Here is an 18,464-nt window from a genome sequence, read left to right on the forward strand (position 1 = left end):
ACCCAAGATACAGGCTTCAGATAGATGGGTGATCACCAGAAGTAAGGGAAGTAAGCAGTCAGTACAGGGTTCCCCTTTGGCCATTCCTCTCAGCAATGTATACCCCTTTGGATACCGTGGTGGCGGGGGGGGGGGCGGTGTATAACCTATCAGCAGCAGCCAGGTCAGTGGCATGGTGGCTGGCTCTGAGGATCAGCAGGGAAGGGTAAAGTCAGGAAGAGCAATAGTGATAGGAAACTCGATAGGGGGACAGGAGGTTCTGTGGCCACGAAAGAGACAACAGGATGGTGTGTTGCCTCCGAGGTGCTAGGGTCGAGGATGTCTCAGAGTGGCTACAGAATATTTTCAAGAGGGAGGGTGAGCAGTCAGAGGTCGTGGTGCATATTGGCAGCAATGACACAGGTAGAAAGGGGGAAGAGGTCCTGTGCAGTGAGTGTAGGGAGTTAGGAAAGATGCTGAAGACCAGGACCTCAAAGGTAGTAATCTCTGAATTACTCCCAGTGCCACATGCTAGTCAGGGCAGGAATAGAAAGATAGAACAGATGGCTGAGCAACTAGTGCAGGGAGCAGGGTTTCAGGTTCTTGGATCACCGGAACCTCCTCTGGGGCAGGGGTGACCTATACAAGAGGGATGGGTTGCACCTCAACTGGAAGGGAACCAATATCCTGGCTGGGAGGTTTGCTAGTGCAACTAGGGAGGGTTTAAACTAGATTGGCAGGGGAATGGGAACCAGAGCACCAGATCAGAAAGTGGAAGAACTGAGAGGAAAGTAGATATCAGGACCAGTAAAAACAAGGAGCAAAGTAATAGACACAATGGGTTGGACGGATTGAAGTGTGTGTGTTTTAATGCTAGGAGTATCATGGGTAAAGGTAATGAACTTAAGGCATGGATCAGTACATGGAACTATGATATTGTGGCCACGACAGAGAGAGGGACAGGAATGAGTGCTTAATAATCCAGGGTTTCGATGTTTTAGAAAAGACAGAGAAGGAGATAAGGGGGTGGGGGGGTGGAAGTTGCACTATTAATCAGGGAAAATATCACAGCTGCTCTCAGAGGGGACCGAATGGAGGGCTCATCCACTGAGTTTACATGGGTAGAACTCAAAAATAGGAAAGCTGCAATCACTCTGATGGGACTATACTACAACTCGCCCCAATAGCCACTGGGACATTGAGGAACAGATATGCAGGCAGATTAGGGAAAGGGTTGTTTTAGTGAGGGGCTTTAACTACCCTAACATAAACTGGGACCTCCTTCGTGCAAGATGTTCAGATAGGGCAGAATTTGTTTGGTGCATCCAAGAGGGTTTCTTAAATCAATATGTCGATACTTCAACAAGAGGAGGGGCCATACTGGACCTGGTGTTGGGTAATGAGCCTGGCCAGGTGACTGACATTTCGGTGGGAGAACAGTTAGGGAACAGTGATGACAACGCCTTAAGTTTTAAAATCGCTATAGATAAGGATAAGTATGGACCTTGAAGGAGAGTATTAAATTGGAGCATGGCAAATTGTGAGAGCATTAGGCAGGGACTAGGGAGAGTTAATTGGGACTGGCTGTTTTTGGGCAAGTCCACATCTGACATGTGGAGGGTGTTTAAAGATCAACTGCACAGAGTACAGGACAGGGATGTTCCAGTAAGAAGGAAGGACAAGGATGGCAAGGTCAGGGAACCTTGGATGTCAAGGGAGGTGGTGAATTTAGTCAAGAAGAAAAAGGAAATATATGCAAAACTTAGGAAGCTAAGATCAAACAGAGCCCTTGAGGATTATAAAGAAGCCAGAAAAGAACTCGAGAAGGGAATTAGGAAAGCCAGGAGGGGCCATGAAAAGTCCTTGATAAGTAGGATTAAAGAGAATCCCAAGGCATTTTATACATACATCAAGAGCAAGAGAATAACCGGGGAGTGGGTAGAACCACTCAAGGATAAAGGAGGATGTGGGTGAGGTCCTAAATGAGTCCCTTGCCTCAGTATTTACCAAGGAGAAGGTCATGGAGGACAGGGAGATCAGTGCAGATCATGCTAATTTTGCTAGGGCATTTCGTGATAAAGGAAGTAGTTTTGGGTCTCTTAAAGAAATTTAAGGTCGATAGGTCCCCAGGGACTGATGGGATATACCTCAGGTTATTGAGAGAGTCATGAGCTGAGATTTCTGGGGCCTTGACCAATATCTTCGTGTCCTCTTTAGCTACAAGTGAGGTCCCGGAGGACTAGTGAGTAGCTAATGTTGCTCCTTTATTCAAGAAGGGTAACAAGGATAATCCTGGAAACTATAGACTGGTGAGTCTCACATCAGTGGTAGGGAAGTTACTGAAGAGGATTCAAAGGGATAGGATTTATGAGCATTTCGATATCTATGGCCTAATTAGGGACAGTCAGTATGGCTTTGTGCGGGGCAAGTCATGTTTTACTAATATGATTGAGTTTTTTGAGGAGGTGACAAGGGTGATTGATGAAGATCGAGCTGTGGATGTTGTCTACATGGATTTCAGTAAGGCATTTGATGAAGTCCCTCAAGGGAGGCTTATTCAGAAGATTGAGGTGCACGGGATCCACAGTGAATTAACCATTTGGATTCAAAGTTGGCTTGTCCATAGAAGACAGAGGGTAGTGGTCGATGGGACTTATTCTCGCTGGAGGTCTGTGACTAGCTGTGTTCTGCAGGGATCCATGCTAGGACCCCTGCTGTTTGTGAGATATATATATATGACCTGGATGAAAAGGTACATGGGTGGGTTAGTAAGTTTGCAGATGATATGAAGATTGGTGGTGTTGTGGATGGCATAGAAGACTGGCAAAAGATGCAGCGGGATACAGATCAGTTGCAGATATGGGTGCAGAAGTGACAGATGAAGTTTAACCTGGCCAAATGTAAGATGTTGCACCTTAGGAGATCAAAAGTGAAGCGACAGTATACTGTTAATGGCAAGACCCTTAACAGTGTTGATGAGCAGAGGGATCTTGGGGTCCAAGTTCACTGCTCCCTGAAAGTGCTACACAGGTTGATAGGGTGGTAAAGAAGGCATATGGCATGCTTGCCTTTATTAGTTGAGGCATTGAGTTCAAGAGTAAGAAAGTTATGCTGAAGCTTTATAAAACTCTGGTTAGGCCACATCTGGAGTATTGCATTCAGTTCTGGTCACCCCATTAGAGGAAGGATGCCAAGGCTTTGGAGAGGATGCAGAAGAGGTTTACCAGGATGTTTCCTGGATTAGAAGGCATGTGCTAAAGGAGAGGTTGGACAAACCTAGGTTGTTTTCTCTGAAGTGATGGAGGCTGAAGGGAGATCTGATCGAGGTTTTTGAGATTATGAGAGACATAGATAGAGTAGACAGCCAGTATCTTTTCCTCAGGGTTGAAATGTCTAATACCAGAGGGCATGCATTTAAGGTGAGAGGGGCTAAGTTCAAAGGAGACGTTAGGGGCAATTATTTTACACAGAGAGTTGTAGGTGCCTGGAATGAGCTGCCTGGGGTGGTGTGGAGACAAATATGATAGCGGCGTTCAAGAGGCTCTTAGATAGGCTCATGAGTATGTGGGAAGTGGAAGGATATGGACATTGTGTAGGCAGAAGGGATTAGTTTAGTTGGGAATTTGATTACTAATTTAGTTAGTTCAGAACAACATTGTGGGCAGAAGGGCCTGTTCCTCTGCTATACTGTTCTATGTTCTACAGCACAGAACCAGGTCCTCCAGCCCAACTTGTCCACGCTGACCCAGGTGCCTTCCTGAGCTCGTCCCATTTGCCTGCATTTGGCCCATATCCCTCTAAACCTTTCCTATCGATGAACCTGTCCAAAAGTCTTCTAAGCATTGGAATTGTACCTACCTCTACCTCTACCTCCTCCTCCGGCAGCTTGTTCCATATATCCACCAGCCTCTGTGTGAAAAACGAGCCTCTCAGGTTCCCTTTAAATCTTTCTATCTCTCACTAAGCTTAGACTCCCCTCCTCGGAAAAAGGCTGCGATCACTCACCTTTACTATGCCCCTCAGCCTCTTATGTTCATGATTTTCTGCTTACTCTTCTGCTTTTCTCTTATATCAGGGCAAATGACTTTCTGCCCTACTGATTATCTTGAAAGTCCCAGCAATACGTCTTCCCAGCCTTCTGAATAAACTGCATTTTGTGATATAGATGTTAAAATAAAGATCTTTGACTAATATTTTTCTTAGATTTTGTGCATAGGACAAAATAAAAGTTCTGTGCTGAGCTACAGAAAGATTACAGAATTAGTTTGTCCCTGCTGATGTACAGGTCAGTTTAGATATTTGCACTTACTTTGTAGAGAATGAAAATCATCAGGAGTAGAAGCAGGATTCCACCAACTGAGCTCCCAGCCACCAGTGGGATAACATTAAAGACTGGAGTGTTTACAACGTTCACATGTATCTAAATAGGGAAGAATCAACATGAGTCAGCGATTGCTGGCAATGTTTTATCAGAAAATTAAGCATTAAAAAGGTTGGTTCTCTTAATAAAAGGGAGAAAGATCAATGATCCCCAGGATTTGTTGAGTTCCAGGAATCCAGAAATAACCAACGTCCTGGCTAAGAGGTCTGTTCTGATGTAATAATATTACATTTGTCAAGTTGCATATTTCTACTTTCTAACACTGCAGAGGTCCTTTTTAAGTATCTTGCTCAATCCGACCCATTGCCTATGTTTGCCCAGTGTCCTTACTAAATATTTGTACTTGTGTGGTTGCCAAGAAAATTGAGTTGCCTTTTATTCTGGAACCATTTCACAGGCAGATCAGGCTGTTAGCTGCAGACAGTTATGAACACAGCCCAGTCTATCATGAAAACCAGCCTGCCCTCCATTGACACTGTCTACATTTCCCGCTGCCTCGGGAAAGCAGCAAATATAGTCAACTGTAACACAATATTCTGCATTCTGTTATTGCTTTTCCCTTTGTACTACCTTGATGTACTGATGTTTGGAAAGAGCTGGCTGGATGGCATGCAAAATAAAACCTTTCACTGTATCTCAGTACGTAACAATAAAAAAACGATTACCAATTACCATCTGGCAGCCAAGCCTCAGTAAATCCCCTTCTGAGGCTGCATTCCTGATATTAAAAGAAGTTTAAAAAGTGTTGAAATTGATTTGAAAAATAAAAACAATTGAGCATTATTTAACAAAATACATTTATTAAAAATTATATTAAACTACTATTAATTTGCAGAAATAGTGAAAAAAATCAAAACAACTTGACAAAATGTAATATTATTACTATACATTGGTATAGTACTTAGTATTACTATACATTGGTACATGTATATCTATACAAATACATTTATAATTAATGTTGGAGACTCAATCCAAATGCACGCAGCAATGCTATTGTTGCATAAAGCTGTTGGGCCAGATACGCTATGGCTGCATACAGCTGTTGGCCCCTTTACTCAGTAAAGTTAAAGGACATCACTGAACTCAATGTTTAGCCCAGGAGTGGAGCGAGAGACCATATATGGCAGCATCTTTCTGCCTTTTCATTCTGTTACAGTTTCTCTGTGGAACTATTGCCTAGCCATCAGTGTGATCCACCCAGTGAGATCCAAAGTGCATCACAGTATTTTTCCAGGCATTGAAGTTAGAACCAGAACTTACAGAGTTTCATATCTGGACAGGAGGAAGTCTCTCTGATGGATGTGGGGAATATTCAGGGACTGCAGCCTGATTAATGAGACTTGTTGTATGTAAACATGGTTCAGCAAGCCTGCATTGTAAAGGCAGTCAGGGTGGAATATCTGCTCCATCCATTTGCTCCATTTATCCTTTGACATCAAAAATAACATTGCATGTGACTTTATGTAACTTCATTGGATTATATAATACATACAGCTAATAATTGGGAACGTTCATAAGATAATATACACAAGGAAGGCCATTTGACCATATTAATTCCTGTTTTCAGACAGATCCTAACACCTATGTATTAAATTATTCCTTAAATGATTCTAAGATTTTGTCTTTACTCTTATATCTGCAAATTTATTTCACGTGTAAGCACACTGTATGTGCAGTAATTCCTGACATTTATCTTAAAAATCTTTTCATGTGTAGAAATCAGGGCTGATTCATACTTAGCTAATATTAAACATGCTAAATATAGTGAAAAATATGTCATGTAGCTATGGACCTTAGCCCAGTTTACCCACTCAAAAGGCAGGTAGCACCAACAAAGACACTTTAATCTTACATTCCAATGGTGGAACCTCAAAGGTATTTACGTATATATACAGTTAATGGCAGGACTCTCAGGAGTACTGATGTACAGAGGGATTTTGGGGTTTAAGTCCATAGCTCTCTGAAAATGGCAACACAATTAAATAGAGTGGTAAAAAGGGCATATGACATATTTGCCATCATTGATCAGGGTGTTGAGTATAAGAGTCAGGAAAACATCGTGCAGCTGTATAAAACTTTGGTTGCCACACTACAGAAGGAATGTGGAGGCTTTGGGGAGGGTGCAGAAAAGATTCAGTAGGATGTTGCCTGGATTAGAGAGGTTGGTCAAACTTGGATTGTTTTCGCCAGATTGTTGGAGGCTGAGGGATGACCTGATTGAAGTATACAAAATTATGAGAGGCAGACATAGGGTAGATAATCAGATTTTTTTTCCCCAGAGTGAAAATGTCAAATACTGGAGGGCATAGGTTTAAGTTAAGGGGTGGGGTGGGGGGGGGGAGGGTGGGGAGTCTAATGGAGATTTACAAGGCAAGTTTTTACACAGGGAGTGGTAGGTGTCTGGAATGTGTTGTCAGTAGAGGTGTTGGAAGCAGATTTGATGGCAACATTTATGAGGCATTTAGGCAGACACATGAACAGGCAGAGAATGGAGGGATATAGACTATGCAGGTGTGTAGTTTCAATTGTAGTTTAAGTCAACATGAACTGTGTGTCAAGCCTGGGCCTTCTCATGCTCTGTATAAATGTATGTATTAATTGGTCAGCACAGATATAGTCAGCCGGATGTCCTGTTTCTGTGCTGTATTGCTTTACGTTCTAAGGTCTCAGAATCCTGTCTGAGTATGCAACTCTTTCCAGTTATTGATGGATTGTGAAAATTTTATCTTGAGACGTAAGTGCTATTCTTAGTTGCCCTGCAAAGGGATTAGTGGGCTACCTTCTTGAATAATGATCACACAATAGAAGTGTCGTAGAATCGCACAGCATGTAAATAAGCCATTTGAACCAACTCATCCATGCCAAGCAGTGAGTACCCTTCTCTGTTAATCCCATCTCCCAACTCTCTTAGGCATGCATTTCAGGTACTTATCCTCATATCCTCTCTAAATCTCTGTCCGCTTACTTTAAACCTATGTCTTCTGGTTTTATCCACCTCTGATATGGGGAAATGTTTCCTGCAGTCTGCCCTATCTATAACCCTGATAATTTTATATGCATCAATCATGTCCTCTCTTAATCTCTTCCAGGGGACCAACATACTGGCGGGGAGGTTTGCTAAGGCTACTGGGGAGAGTTTAAACTAGAATTGTTGGGGGGTGGGATCCGTACTGCAGAGACTGGGGAAGAGGTGTTTGGCTCTCAAATAGAGGAAGCTAGGAGAAAGAACCATAGGCAAGTGAAAGAGAAGGGAAGTGTTCAGACAGGCTTGAGATGTGTATATTTTAACGCAAGGAGTATTGTGAACGAGGCGGATGAGAGAACTTGGATCGATACTTGGAGCTATGATGTGGTGGCCATTACGGAGACTTGGATGGCTCAGGGACTGGAATGGTTGATTCAAGTGCCGGGTTTTAGATGTTTCAGGAAGGACAGGGAGGGAGGCAAAAGAGGTGGGGGAGTGGCACTGTTGATCAGAGATAGTGTCATGGCTGCGGAAAAAGTGGACGTTGTGGAGGGATTGTCTACGGAGTCTCTGTGGGTGGAGGTTAGGAAGAAGAAGGGGTCGATAACTTTACTGGGTGTTTTTTATAGGCTGCCCAATAGTGACAGGGATATCGAGGAGCAGATAGGGAAGTAGATCCTAGAAAGGTGTGAGAATAACAGAGTTGTTGTGATGGGGGATTTTAATTTCCCGAACATCGACTGGCATCTCCAGACAGTGAGGGGTTTAGATGGGGTGGAGTGTGTTATGTGTGTTCAGGAAGGGTTCTTGACACTGTATGTAGATAGACCTACAAGAGGAGAGGCTGTGCTTGATTTGATATTGGGAAATGAACCTGGTCAGGTGTCATATCTCTCCGTGGGTGAACATTTTGGTGATAGTGATCATAATTCCATCTTCTTTACATTAGCACTGGAGAGAGATAGGAACAGACAGACTAGAAAGGCGTTTACTTGGAGTAAAGGGAACTATGAGGCTCACAGGCGGGAAATTGGAAGATTAAATAGGGAACAGATGTTCTCTGGGAAAAGTATGGAAGAAATGTGGCAAATATTCAGGGGGTATTTGTGTGGAGTTCTGCATAGACATGTTCCGATGAGACAGAGGAGTCACGTGAGGATACAGGAACCCTGGTGTATGAAGGCTATAATAAATCGAGTCAAAAGGAAAAGAAAAGCATACAAAAGGTACAGAGAGCTAGGTAATGTTAGAGATCTGGAAGACTACAAGGCTAAAAGGAAGGAACTTAAGAAAGAGATTAGGAGAGCCAGAAGGGGACATGAGAAGGCCTTGGCCGGCAGGATTAAGGAAAACCCCAAGGCGTCCGACAAGTATGTGAAGAGCAAGAGGATAAGATGCGAAAGAATAGGGCCTATCAAGTGCAGCAGTGGGAAAGTGTGTATGGATCTGGAAGAAATAGCAGAGGTAGTTAATGAATACTTTATGTCAGTATCCACTACGGAAAAGGATCTAGGGGATTGTAGTGGGGACATGCAGCGGCCTGAAAAGCTTGAGCATGTAGATATTAGAAAAGAGATGGTGCTGGAATTTTTGGAAAGCATCAAGTTAGATAAGTCGCCAGGACCAGATGAGATGTACCCCAGGTTGCTGTGGGAGGCGAGGGAGGAGACTGCGAAGCCTCTGACGATGATCTTTGCGTCGTCGATGGAGACAGGAGAGGTTCTGGAAGATTGGAGGGTTGCGGATGTTGTTCCCTTATTCAAGAGGGGGAGTAGGGATAGCCCAGGAAATTATAGACCGGTGAGTCTTACTTCAGTGGTTGGTAAGCTGATGGAGAAGATCCTGAGGGGCAGGATTTATGAACATTTGGAGAGGTATCATATGATTTGGAATAGTCAGCATGGCTTTGTTAAGGGCAGGTCCTGCCTCACGAGCCTGATTCAATTTTTTGAGGATGTGACTAAGTACATCGATGAAGGGAGAGCAGTAGATGTAGTGTAAATGGATTTCAGCAAGGCATTTGATAAGGTACCCCATGCAAGGCTTATGGAGAAGGTGAGGAGACATGGGATCCAAGGGGACAATGCGGTGTGGATCCAGAACTGGCTGGCCCACAGAAGGCAAAGAGTGGTTGTTGAGGGGTCGTATTCTGAGTGGAGGTCAGTGACCAGTGGTGTACCTCAGGGATCTGTACTGGGACCCTTACTATTTGTGATTTTTATAAATGACCTGGATGAGGAAGTGGAGGGGTGGGTTAGTAAGTTTGTGGATGACACAAAGGTTGGGGGTGTTGTGAATAGTTTGGAGGGCTGTCAGAGGTTACAGGGGGATATAGATAGGATGCAGAGTTGGGCTGAGAAGTCGCAGATGCAGTTCAACCCAGATGTATGAAGTGGTTCATTTCGGTAGGTCAAATATGTTGGCGGAATATAGTCTTAATGGTAGGACTCTTGGCAGTGTGGAGGATCAGAGGGATCTTGGGGTCCGAGTCCATAAGACACTCAAAGTGGCGGTGCAGGTTGACTCTGTGGTTAAGAAGGCATATGGTGTATTGTCCTTCATCAATCCGGTAATTGAATTTAGGAGCCGGGAGGTATTGTTGCAGCTATATAGGTCCCTGGTCAGACCCCACTTGGAGTATTGTGCTCAGTTCTGGTCGCCTCACTACAGGAAAGATGTGGAAGCCATAGAGAGGGTACAGAGGAGATTGACAAGGATGCTGCCTGGAATGCGGAGCATGCCTTATGAAAGCAGGCTGAGGGAACTCGGCCTTTTCTCCTTGGAGAGACGGAGGATGAGAGGGGACCTGATAGAGGTGTATAAGATGATGAGAGGTATTGATTGGGTAGATAGTCAGAGGCTTTTCCCCAGGGCTGAATTGGTGGCCACAAGAGGACATAGGTTTAAGGTGCTGGGGAGCAGACATAGAGGAGATATCAGGGGTAAGTTTTTTACTCAGAGAGTGGTGAGTGCATGGAATGGGCTGCTGGAAACAGTGGTGGAGGCAGATACAATAGGGTCTTTCAAGAGACTGTTAGATAGGTACATGGTGCTGAATAAAATAGAGGGCTATGGGTAAGCCTAGTAATTTCTAGAGTAGGGACATGTTCGGCACAGCTTTGTGGGCTGAAGGGCCTGAATTGTGCCGTGGTTTTTCTATGTTTCTATGTTTATGTTTCCAGGGAGAACAGACCAAACTTCTCCAGTCTCACCTCTTAACTGAACTGCTTCATCCGAGGCAACATCCTGGTGAATCTCCTCTACATCATCTCCAGTGCTATCACTTCCTTCCTACAGCGTGGTGACCAGAACTCCATGCAGTATTGCAGCTGAGGTCTGACCAAGATTTTATAAAGTTGGAGCATAACCTCCCTACCTTTATATTCAATGGTCCAATGAAGGCCAGTTTCCCATTTGCCTTCCTAACCATGTTATCTACAGTGTTGCCATCTTCAAGGGTCTGTGGTAATGCAAGATTCCTCTTTTCCTCAATACTCCCTAAGACCCTACTATTCATGGTGTATGTCCTAGCCTCAATGGTGGTCTCAAAATGCATCACCTCACAAGTTTATGCTCCAACTTTATAAAATCTTGGTCAGACCTCAGCTGCAATACTGCATGGAATTCTGGTCACCATGCTGTAGGAAGAAAGTGATAGCACTGGAGATGATGTAGAGGAGATTCACCAGGATGTTGCCTTGAATGAAGCAGTTAAGACAGGAGAAGTTTGGTCTGTTCTCCCTGGAGCAGACGATTAAGAGAGGATGTGATTGATGCATATAAAATTATCGGGGTTATAGATAGGGCAAGCTGCAGGAAACATTTCCCCATATCAGAGGTGGATAAAACCATAGGTTTAAAGTAAACGGGCAGAGATTTAGAGAGGACACATCTCGATGAAACTCCATTTGCCATTTTTCTTCCCATTTCACCAACACATTGATATCTCTCTGCAGTGACGACCTTCCAACGATCAACAACTCCTCCAATCTTCATATCATCCATGAACTTACTGATCATGCTTCCTTGTGGGACACAACTAGTCACAGGCATCCAATTGCAAAAACAACCCTCTACCATCATCCTCTGTCTCCTATTGCCAAGTTAATTTTGGATCCAGTTTGCCAACTTGCCCTGGATCCCTTGGGTCCTAACCTTTAAACCAGATGCTCATGAGGGACCTTATCAAAGACCTTACTAGTCATAGGGCCACAGAGTTGTACAGCACACAAACAGGCCTATTGACCCACCGTGTCTACGCCAACTATCATGCCTATGTATAGTAATCCCACTTGCCTACATTAATTCCATATCCTTTTATGCCTTGCTCATTTGAGTACCTGCCCAAATGCCTCTTAAGTGTTGTTATTGTTCCTGCCTCCAACACCTCCTTGGCAGCTTATTCCAGATATCAACTATGCTTTGTGTGTAAAATTTACCCTCAGATCCCCTTTAAACATCATCCCTCTCACCTTAAAGCTATGCCCTCTAGTTTTGGACACACCTACTATGGGAAACAGACACTGGCTGTCTACTCCATCTGTGCCTCTCATAATTTTATATACCTCTATCTTGTCACCTTTCAGCCTCCTTTGCTCCAAGGAAAACAGATCCAGCCTATCCAATCTCTCTTTGTAACTCAAGCTGTTCAATTTAGGCCACATCTTTGTGAATCTTTTCTGCACCCTCTCCAGCTTAATCACAGCCTTCCTATAGTGTGGTGACCAGAACTGCACACAATACTCCAAGTGCAGTCTGACCAAGGTTTTGTGCAGCTGTAACATGATGTTCCTAAAGTCTATGTAAATCACATCAAGTGCCCTTCTCTCATCGATATATTTGTTGCCTCTTCAAAGAATTCAATCAAATTGGTCAGACAGGATCTATCCTTGACAAAGTCATGTCGGCCATCGCGGATTAGTCCCTGCCTTTCCAAGTGATTATTAATCCTCTCCCTCAGAAATTTTTTCAGTAAAATCCCTAGACTGATTTAATTAATAATTTAATACATTGGTGTTAGGACATGTCTGAAAACAAATGGCCTTCCTCGTATATTATCTTATGAACATTCCAAATTATTAGCTCTAAACTTGGTAATCCAGTGATGTTATGATATCTTGTCTATGAGGTCATATGGTTCTTTTATCTCTTTATCCAACCCTCAATAACCAGGGTTCCCTGTACATGATTCGCTGGCTTTTACAGCAAGAAAACCCTATTTTTATAGCATCTATCTGATATCTGCCTCCGTACCTTTCTTCTATCCACTGCTGGGAGCCCTGTAATGCATCCTCAGCAAAGTGATGACACCCTCTACCCATATGACATTGTTTTAGAAAATAGAACATAGAACAATTACAGCACAATTCAGGCACTTCGGCCCACAAAGCCGTGCTGAACATGTCCCTACCCTAGAAATTACTAGGCTTACCCATAGCCCTCTATTTCACTCAGCTCCATATACTGATCTAACAGTCTCTTGAAAGACCCTATCGTATCAGCCTCCACCACCATTTCTGGCAGCCCATTCCACACACTCACCACTCTCTGAGTAAAAAACTTACCCCTGGCATCTCCTCTATATCTACTCCCCAGCACCTTAAACCTATGTCCTCTTGTGGCCACCAATTCAGCCCTGGGGAAAAGACTCTGACTATCTACCCTATCAATACCTCACATCATCTTATACACCTCTATCAGGTCCCCCCTCATCCTCCGTCTCTCCAAGGAGAAAAGGCCGAGTTCCCTCAACCTGCTTTCATAAGGCATGCTCCGCATCCCAGGCAGCATCCTTGTAAATCTCCTCTGCACCCTCTCTATGGCTTCCACATCTTTCTTGTAGTGAGGCGACCAGAACTGAGCACAGTACTCCAAGTGGGGTCTGACCAGGGACCTCTATAGCTGCAACAATACCTCCCGGCTCCTAAATTCAATTCCTGGATTGATGAAGGACAATACACCATATGCCTTCTTAACCACAGAGTCAACCTGCGCCACCACTTTGAGCGTCCTATGGACTCGGACCCCAAGATCCCTCTGATCCTCCACACTGCCAAGAGTCCTACCATTAAGATAATATTCCGCCAACATATTTGACCTACCAAAATGAACCACTTCATACTTATCTGAGTTGAACTGCATCTGCCACTTCTCAGCCCAACTCTGCATCCTATCTATATCCCTCTGTAACCTCTGACAGCCCTCCAAACTATCCACAACACCCCCAATCTTCGTGTCATCCGCAAACTTACTAACCCACCCCTCCACTTCCTCATCCAGGTCATTTATAAAAATCACAAATAGTAAGGGTCCCAGTACAGATGCCTGAGGTACACCACTGGTCACTGACCTCCACTCAGAATACGACCCCTCAACAACCACTCTTTGCCTTCTGTGGGCCAGCCAGTTCTGGATCCACACCGCAATGTCCCCTTGGATCCCATGTCTCCTCACCTTCTCCATAAGCCTTGCATGGGGTACCTTATCAAATGCCTTGCTGAAATCCACATACACTACATCTACTGCTCTCCCTTCATCGATGTGTTTAGTCACATCCTCAAAAAATTGAATCAGGCTCGTAAGGCAGGACCTGCCCTTAACAAAACCACGCTGACTATTCCTAATCATATTATACCTCTCCAAATGTTCATAAATGCTGCCTCTCAGGATCTTCTCCATCTGCTTACCGACCACTAAGGTAAGACTCACCAGTCTATAATTTCCTGGGCTATCCCTATTCCCCTTCTTGAATAAGGCAACAACATCCGCAACCCTCCAATCTTCCGGAACCTCTCCTGTCTCCATGGACGACACAAAGATCATCGTCAGAGGTTCTGCAATCTCCTCCCTTGCCTCCCACAGCAACCTGGGGTACATCTCATCCGGTCCCGGTGACTTATCTAACTTGATGCTTTCCAAAAGTTTCAGCACCACCTCTTTTCTAATATCTACATGCTCAAGCTTTTCAGGCCACTGCAAGTCCCCACTACAATCACCCAGATCTTTTACCGTGGTGAATACTGACGTAAAGTATTCATTAAGTACATCCGCTATTTCTTCTGGATCCATACACACTTTCCCACTGCTGCACTCGATAGGCCCTATCCTTTCGCATTTCATCCTCTTGCTCTTCACATGCTTGTAGAAAGCCTTGGGGTTTTCCTTGATCCTGCCCGCCAAGGCCTTCTCATGTCCCCTTCTGGCTCTCCTTATCTCTTTCTTAAGTTCCTTCCTTTTAGCCTTGTACTCTTCCAGATCTCTAACATTACCTAGCTCTCTGTACCTTTTGTATGCTTTTCTTTTCCTTTTGACTAGATTTATTATAGTCTTTGTACACCAGAGCTCCGGTGTCCTCTCGTGACTCCCCTGTCTCATCGGAACATGTCTGTGCAGAGCTCCACACAAATATCCCCTGAATATTTGCCACATTTCTTCCATACTTATCCCAGAGAACATCTGTTCCCAATTTAATCTTCCAATTTCCTGCCTGAGAGCCTCATAATTCCCTTTACTCCAAGTAAACGCCTTTCTAGCCTGTCTGTTCCTATCCCTCTCTAGTGCTAACATAAAGGAGATAGAATTATGAGCACTATCACCAAAATGTTCGCCCACTGAGAGATCTGACACCTGACCAGGTTCACTTCCCAATATCAAATCAAGCACAGCTTCTCCTCTTGCAGGTCTATCTACATACTGTGTCAAGAACCCTTCCTGAACACACCTAACAAACTCCACCCCATCTAAACCCCTCACTGTCTGGAGATGCCAATCGATGTTCAGGAAATTTAAAATCCCCCATCACGACAACTCTGTTATTCTCACACCTTTCTAGGATCTGCTTCCCCATCTGCTCCTCAATAACACTGTCATTATTGGGTGGCCTATAAAAAACACCCAGCACCGTTATCGACCCCTTCCTGTTCCTAATCTCCACCCACAGAGACTCCGTAGACAATCCCTCCACAACGTCCACCTTTTCCACAGCCGTGACACTATCTCTGATCAACAGTGCCACTCCCCCACCTCTTTTGCCTCCCTCCCTGTCCTTCCTGAAACATCTAAAACCCGGCACTTGAATCAACCATTCCAGCCCCGGAGCCATCCAAGTCTCCGTAATGGCCACCACATCATAGCTCCAAGTATCGATCCAAGCTCTAAGCTCATCCGCCTTATTCACAACACTCCTTGCGTTAAAATAGACACATCTCCTGTCCGAACATGTCCCTTCTCTATCACCTGCCCACGGCACCCACTCCTAGCCTCCTCCACTCGAGAGCCAAACACCTCCTCCCCAGTCTCTCCAATACAGATCCCACCCCCCAACAATTCTAGTTTAAACTCTCCCCAGTAGCCTTAGCAAATCTCCCAGCCAGTATGTTGGTCCCCCTGGGATTCAAGTGCAACCCATCCCCTTTGAACAGGTCATACCTGCCCCAAAAGAGGACCCAATGATCCAGAAAACTGAATCCCTGCTCCTTACTCCAATCCCTCAGCCATGCATTTAACCTCCTCCTCATTCTGTTCCTATACCCACTGTCGCTTAGCACAGGCAGTAATCCGGTAATTACTATATTTGAGGTCCTGCTTCTCAACTTCCTTCCTAATTCTATATAGTTTCTTTTCAGGACCTCATTCCTTTCCCTGCCTATGTCGTTGGTACCAATATGTACCACGATCTCTGGCTGTTCTCCCTCCCCCTTCAGGATATCTTGGACGCGATCCGAAACATCCCGGACCCTGGCACCTGGGAGGCAAACTACCTTCCGAGTTTCTTTCCTTCATCCACAGAATCGCTTTTCCGCCTACCCAACTATGGAGTCTCCTATCACTAGTGCCCTCCTCACTCCTTCCCTACCCACCTGAGCCACAGGGCCGGGCTCTGTGCCAGAGACACTCCCACTGTTGCTTCCCCCAGGTAGGCTGTCTCCCCCAACAGTACGCAAGCAGGAGTACTTATTGTCAAGGGGTACAGCCACAGGGGTACTCACTAGTACCTGTCTCTTCCCCTTCCCCTTTCCCTTCCCCCTCCTGTGACCCAATTGCCTGATTCCGATGGTCCCGGTGTGACCACCTGCCTGTAACTCCTCTCTATCACCTTCTCACTCTCCCTGGCCAAACGAAGGTCATCGAGCTGCATCTCCAGTTCCCTAACAAGGTCCCTCAGGAGCTGCAGCTCAACACACCGGGCGCAGATGTAGCCTTCCCGGAGGCAGGGAGACTCCGGGAACTCTCACATCTGACACTGAGTACAGGAAACCGCACTCATACTCCTTCCTTAACTAAAGTCACCTACCTTTCCTCGCCCCTTCACGCTGAAGCCCCTTGAGCCAAAGCCCAGAACACTCTGCTACCTCTCACTCCGCTGCCTGCTCCTTCTGGGATATCCTCCCTCAATACTGAAGTAATGCAATCTTTGATTAACAGTGCAATATCTTCTCCCCTTTTACTCCCCCCCCACCCCTGTCTTGCCTGAAAATCCTGTATGCTGGGATACTGATTTGCCTGTCCAGCCGTCCTTCAACCATGTCTCAGTGATGGCAACAATATCATAGACCCTCATGTTAATTGAAGTGTTGAGTTCATCTATTTTACGAGTTACGCTCCTTTCATTAAAATAGGTGAAGTTTAGCTTTGAATTCCCTTGATGTGCACCAACTTACCTGTTCTACCTACTGGACTCACTTACTTATTCTCCTCTAGGAAGGATGCAAGGAATTTCAGAATATTGACCCAAAGACAATAAAGCTATAAACATATCAACAACATTGTGTGTGACCTGGTGAATTTGTAGTTGATGGTCTTTCCCTCATGATTTCTGTTTTCGGTGGCACTGACAAAAGAGTAAGCGAGTTTGTGGAATTGGTCCTGTGCCACATTGCTTAGAGTATTGCGTTCAGTTCTGGTCGCCTCATTAGAGGAAGGATGTGGCAGCTTTAGAATGGGTGTAGAGGAGATTTACCAGGATGCTGCCTGGATTAGGGAACATGTCTTATGAGGAAAGGTTGAACGAGCTAGGGCTTTTCTCTTTGGAGTGACGCAGGATGAGAGGCAACTTGATAGAGGTGTATAAGATTGTGAGGGGCAGAGACAGAGTGACAGCCAGCACCTTTTCCCCAGGGGACAATGGCCAGCCAATACCAGAGGACATCAGTTTAAGGTCAGAGAAGGAAAGTTTAGGGGGATATCAGAGGTAGGTTTTTTTACACAGAGAGTGGTGGGTTCCTGAAACGCACTGCTGGGGTGGTGGTAGAGGCTGATACAAATGGGCATTTAAGAGACTCTTAGATAGGCACAGGGATGTTAGAAAAATGGAGGGTTATGGATTGTGTAGGAGGGAAGAGTTAGATTGATCATGGAGTAGGTTTATATAGGTCGGCACAACATCATGGGCCAAAGGGCCCGTACTGTGCTGTATGTTCTATATACATTGTTGCCATTTTATTCTTCTTGTAGAGATTAGACTAGGAGGGGCTGGGGTTGATGTACAAATGGACATGGTTGAGGAGAGTGGATGGAGATACTTAGTGTGGGGTTGGCTGGGGGAGAGGAAGATATCTGTTGCTATGGTGGCTTGGATTTGAACAGAAGGTTGTGGAGATTGTAGATTTTGTGCTTTACCTTAACGTTGTGACCTTGGTCTTCAGCTTCAGATGTTTCGTGATATAATTTTCCATCAAATACGACATTTCCTGAGACCACAATATCAGCCCTCTCCTTTATGAGCTATTGGGGTAGGAAGGGGGGGTGGGGAATTAGGGAAGATAAAGTTATTTAAAAATAAAACTTATGAGAATTAAAATGAGATTTTATAGAACTTAAAAATTAAAAACTAACCTGACATTCACAAGGCCGTAATTCAATGGTAGAATAAAACTTCAAATATTTTCTCACTGATTTAAATGGCTGACTTATCCGAGATGCAACTGGAGAATAGATTCTGAGGACCAAGCTTTGAATGTACAAAGCTGGTTTGCTTATGGCCTAATGGCCAAAACCTTCAACAATACATACCTCCACTGAAGGCCCCAGCTGCATTAGAGACCCTAGAATAGGACCTGTACCAGAAACCCCAAAGGGATATGTGCACAAAAGGCTCCAGCATTGGATATCCGTATCAGAGAGCCACCACTCAATACCTGC

General features: G+C 44.8%; 1 protein-coding gene across 1 annotated transcript in view; it reads right to left on the reverse strand.

Moving 5' to 3' along the window:
* LOC127581280 (integrin alpha-E-like) overlaps positions 1 to 18,464 on the reverse strand; it is a 345,660-nt gene that overhangs the window by 23,538 nt on the left and 303,658 nt on the right. The window contains exons 29-30 of the mRNA XM_052035523.1: positions 17,943 to 18,047; positions 4,289 to 4,399 (exon numbers count right to left, since the gene is read on the reverse strand). Of these exons, the coding sequence (XP_051891483.1) occupies positions 4,289 to 4,399; positions 17,943 to 18,047 (216 nt within the window). The remainder of the gene's footprint in view (positions 1 to 4,288; positions 4,400 to 17,942; positions 18,048 to 18,464) is intronic.

This window comes from Pristis pectinata, chromosome 21 (genome assembly GCF_009764475.1).
Source record: "Pristis pectinata isolate sPriPec2 chromosome 21, sPriPec2.1.pri, whole genome shotgun sequence".
NCBI classification, from domain to species: domain Eukaryota; kingdom Metazoa; phylum Chordata; class Chondrichthyes; order Rhinopristiformes; family Pristidae; genus Pristis; species Pristis pectinata.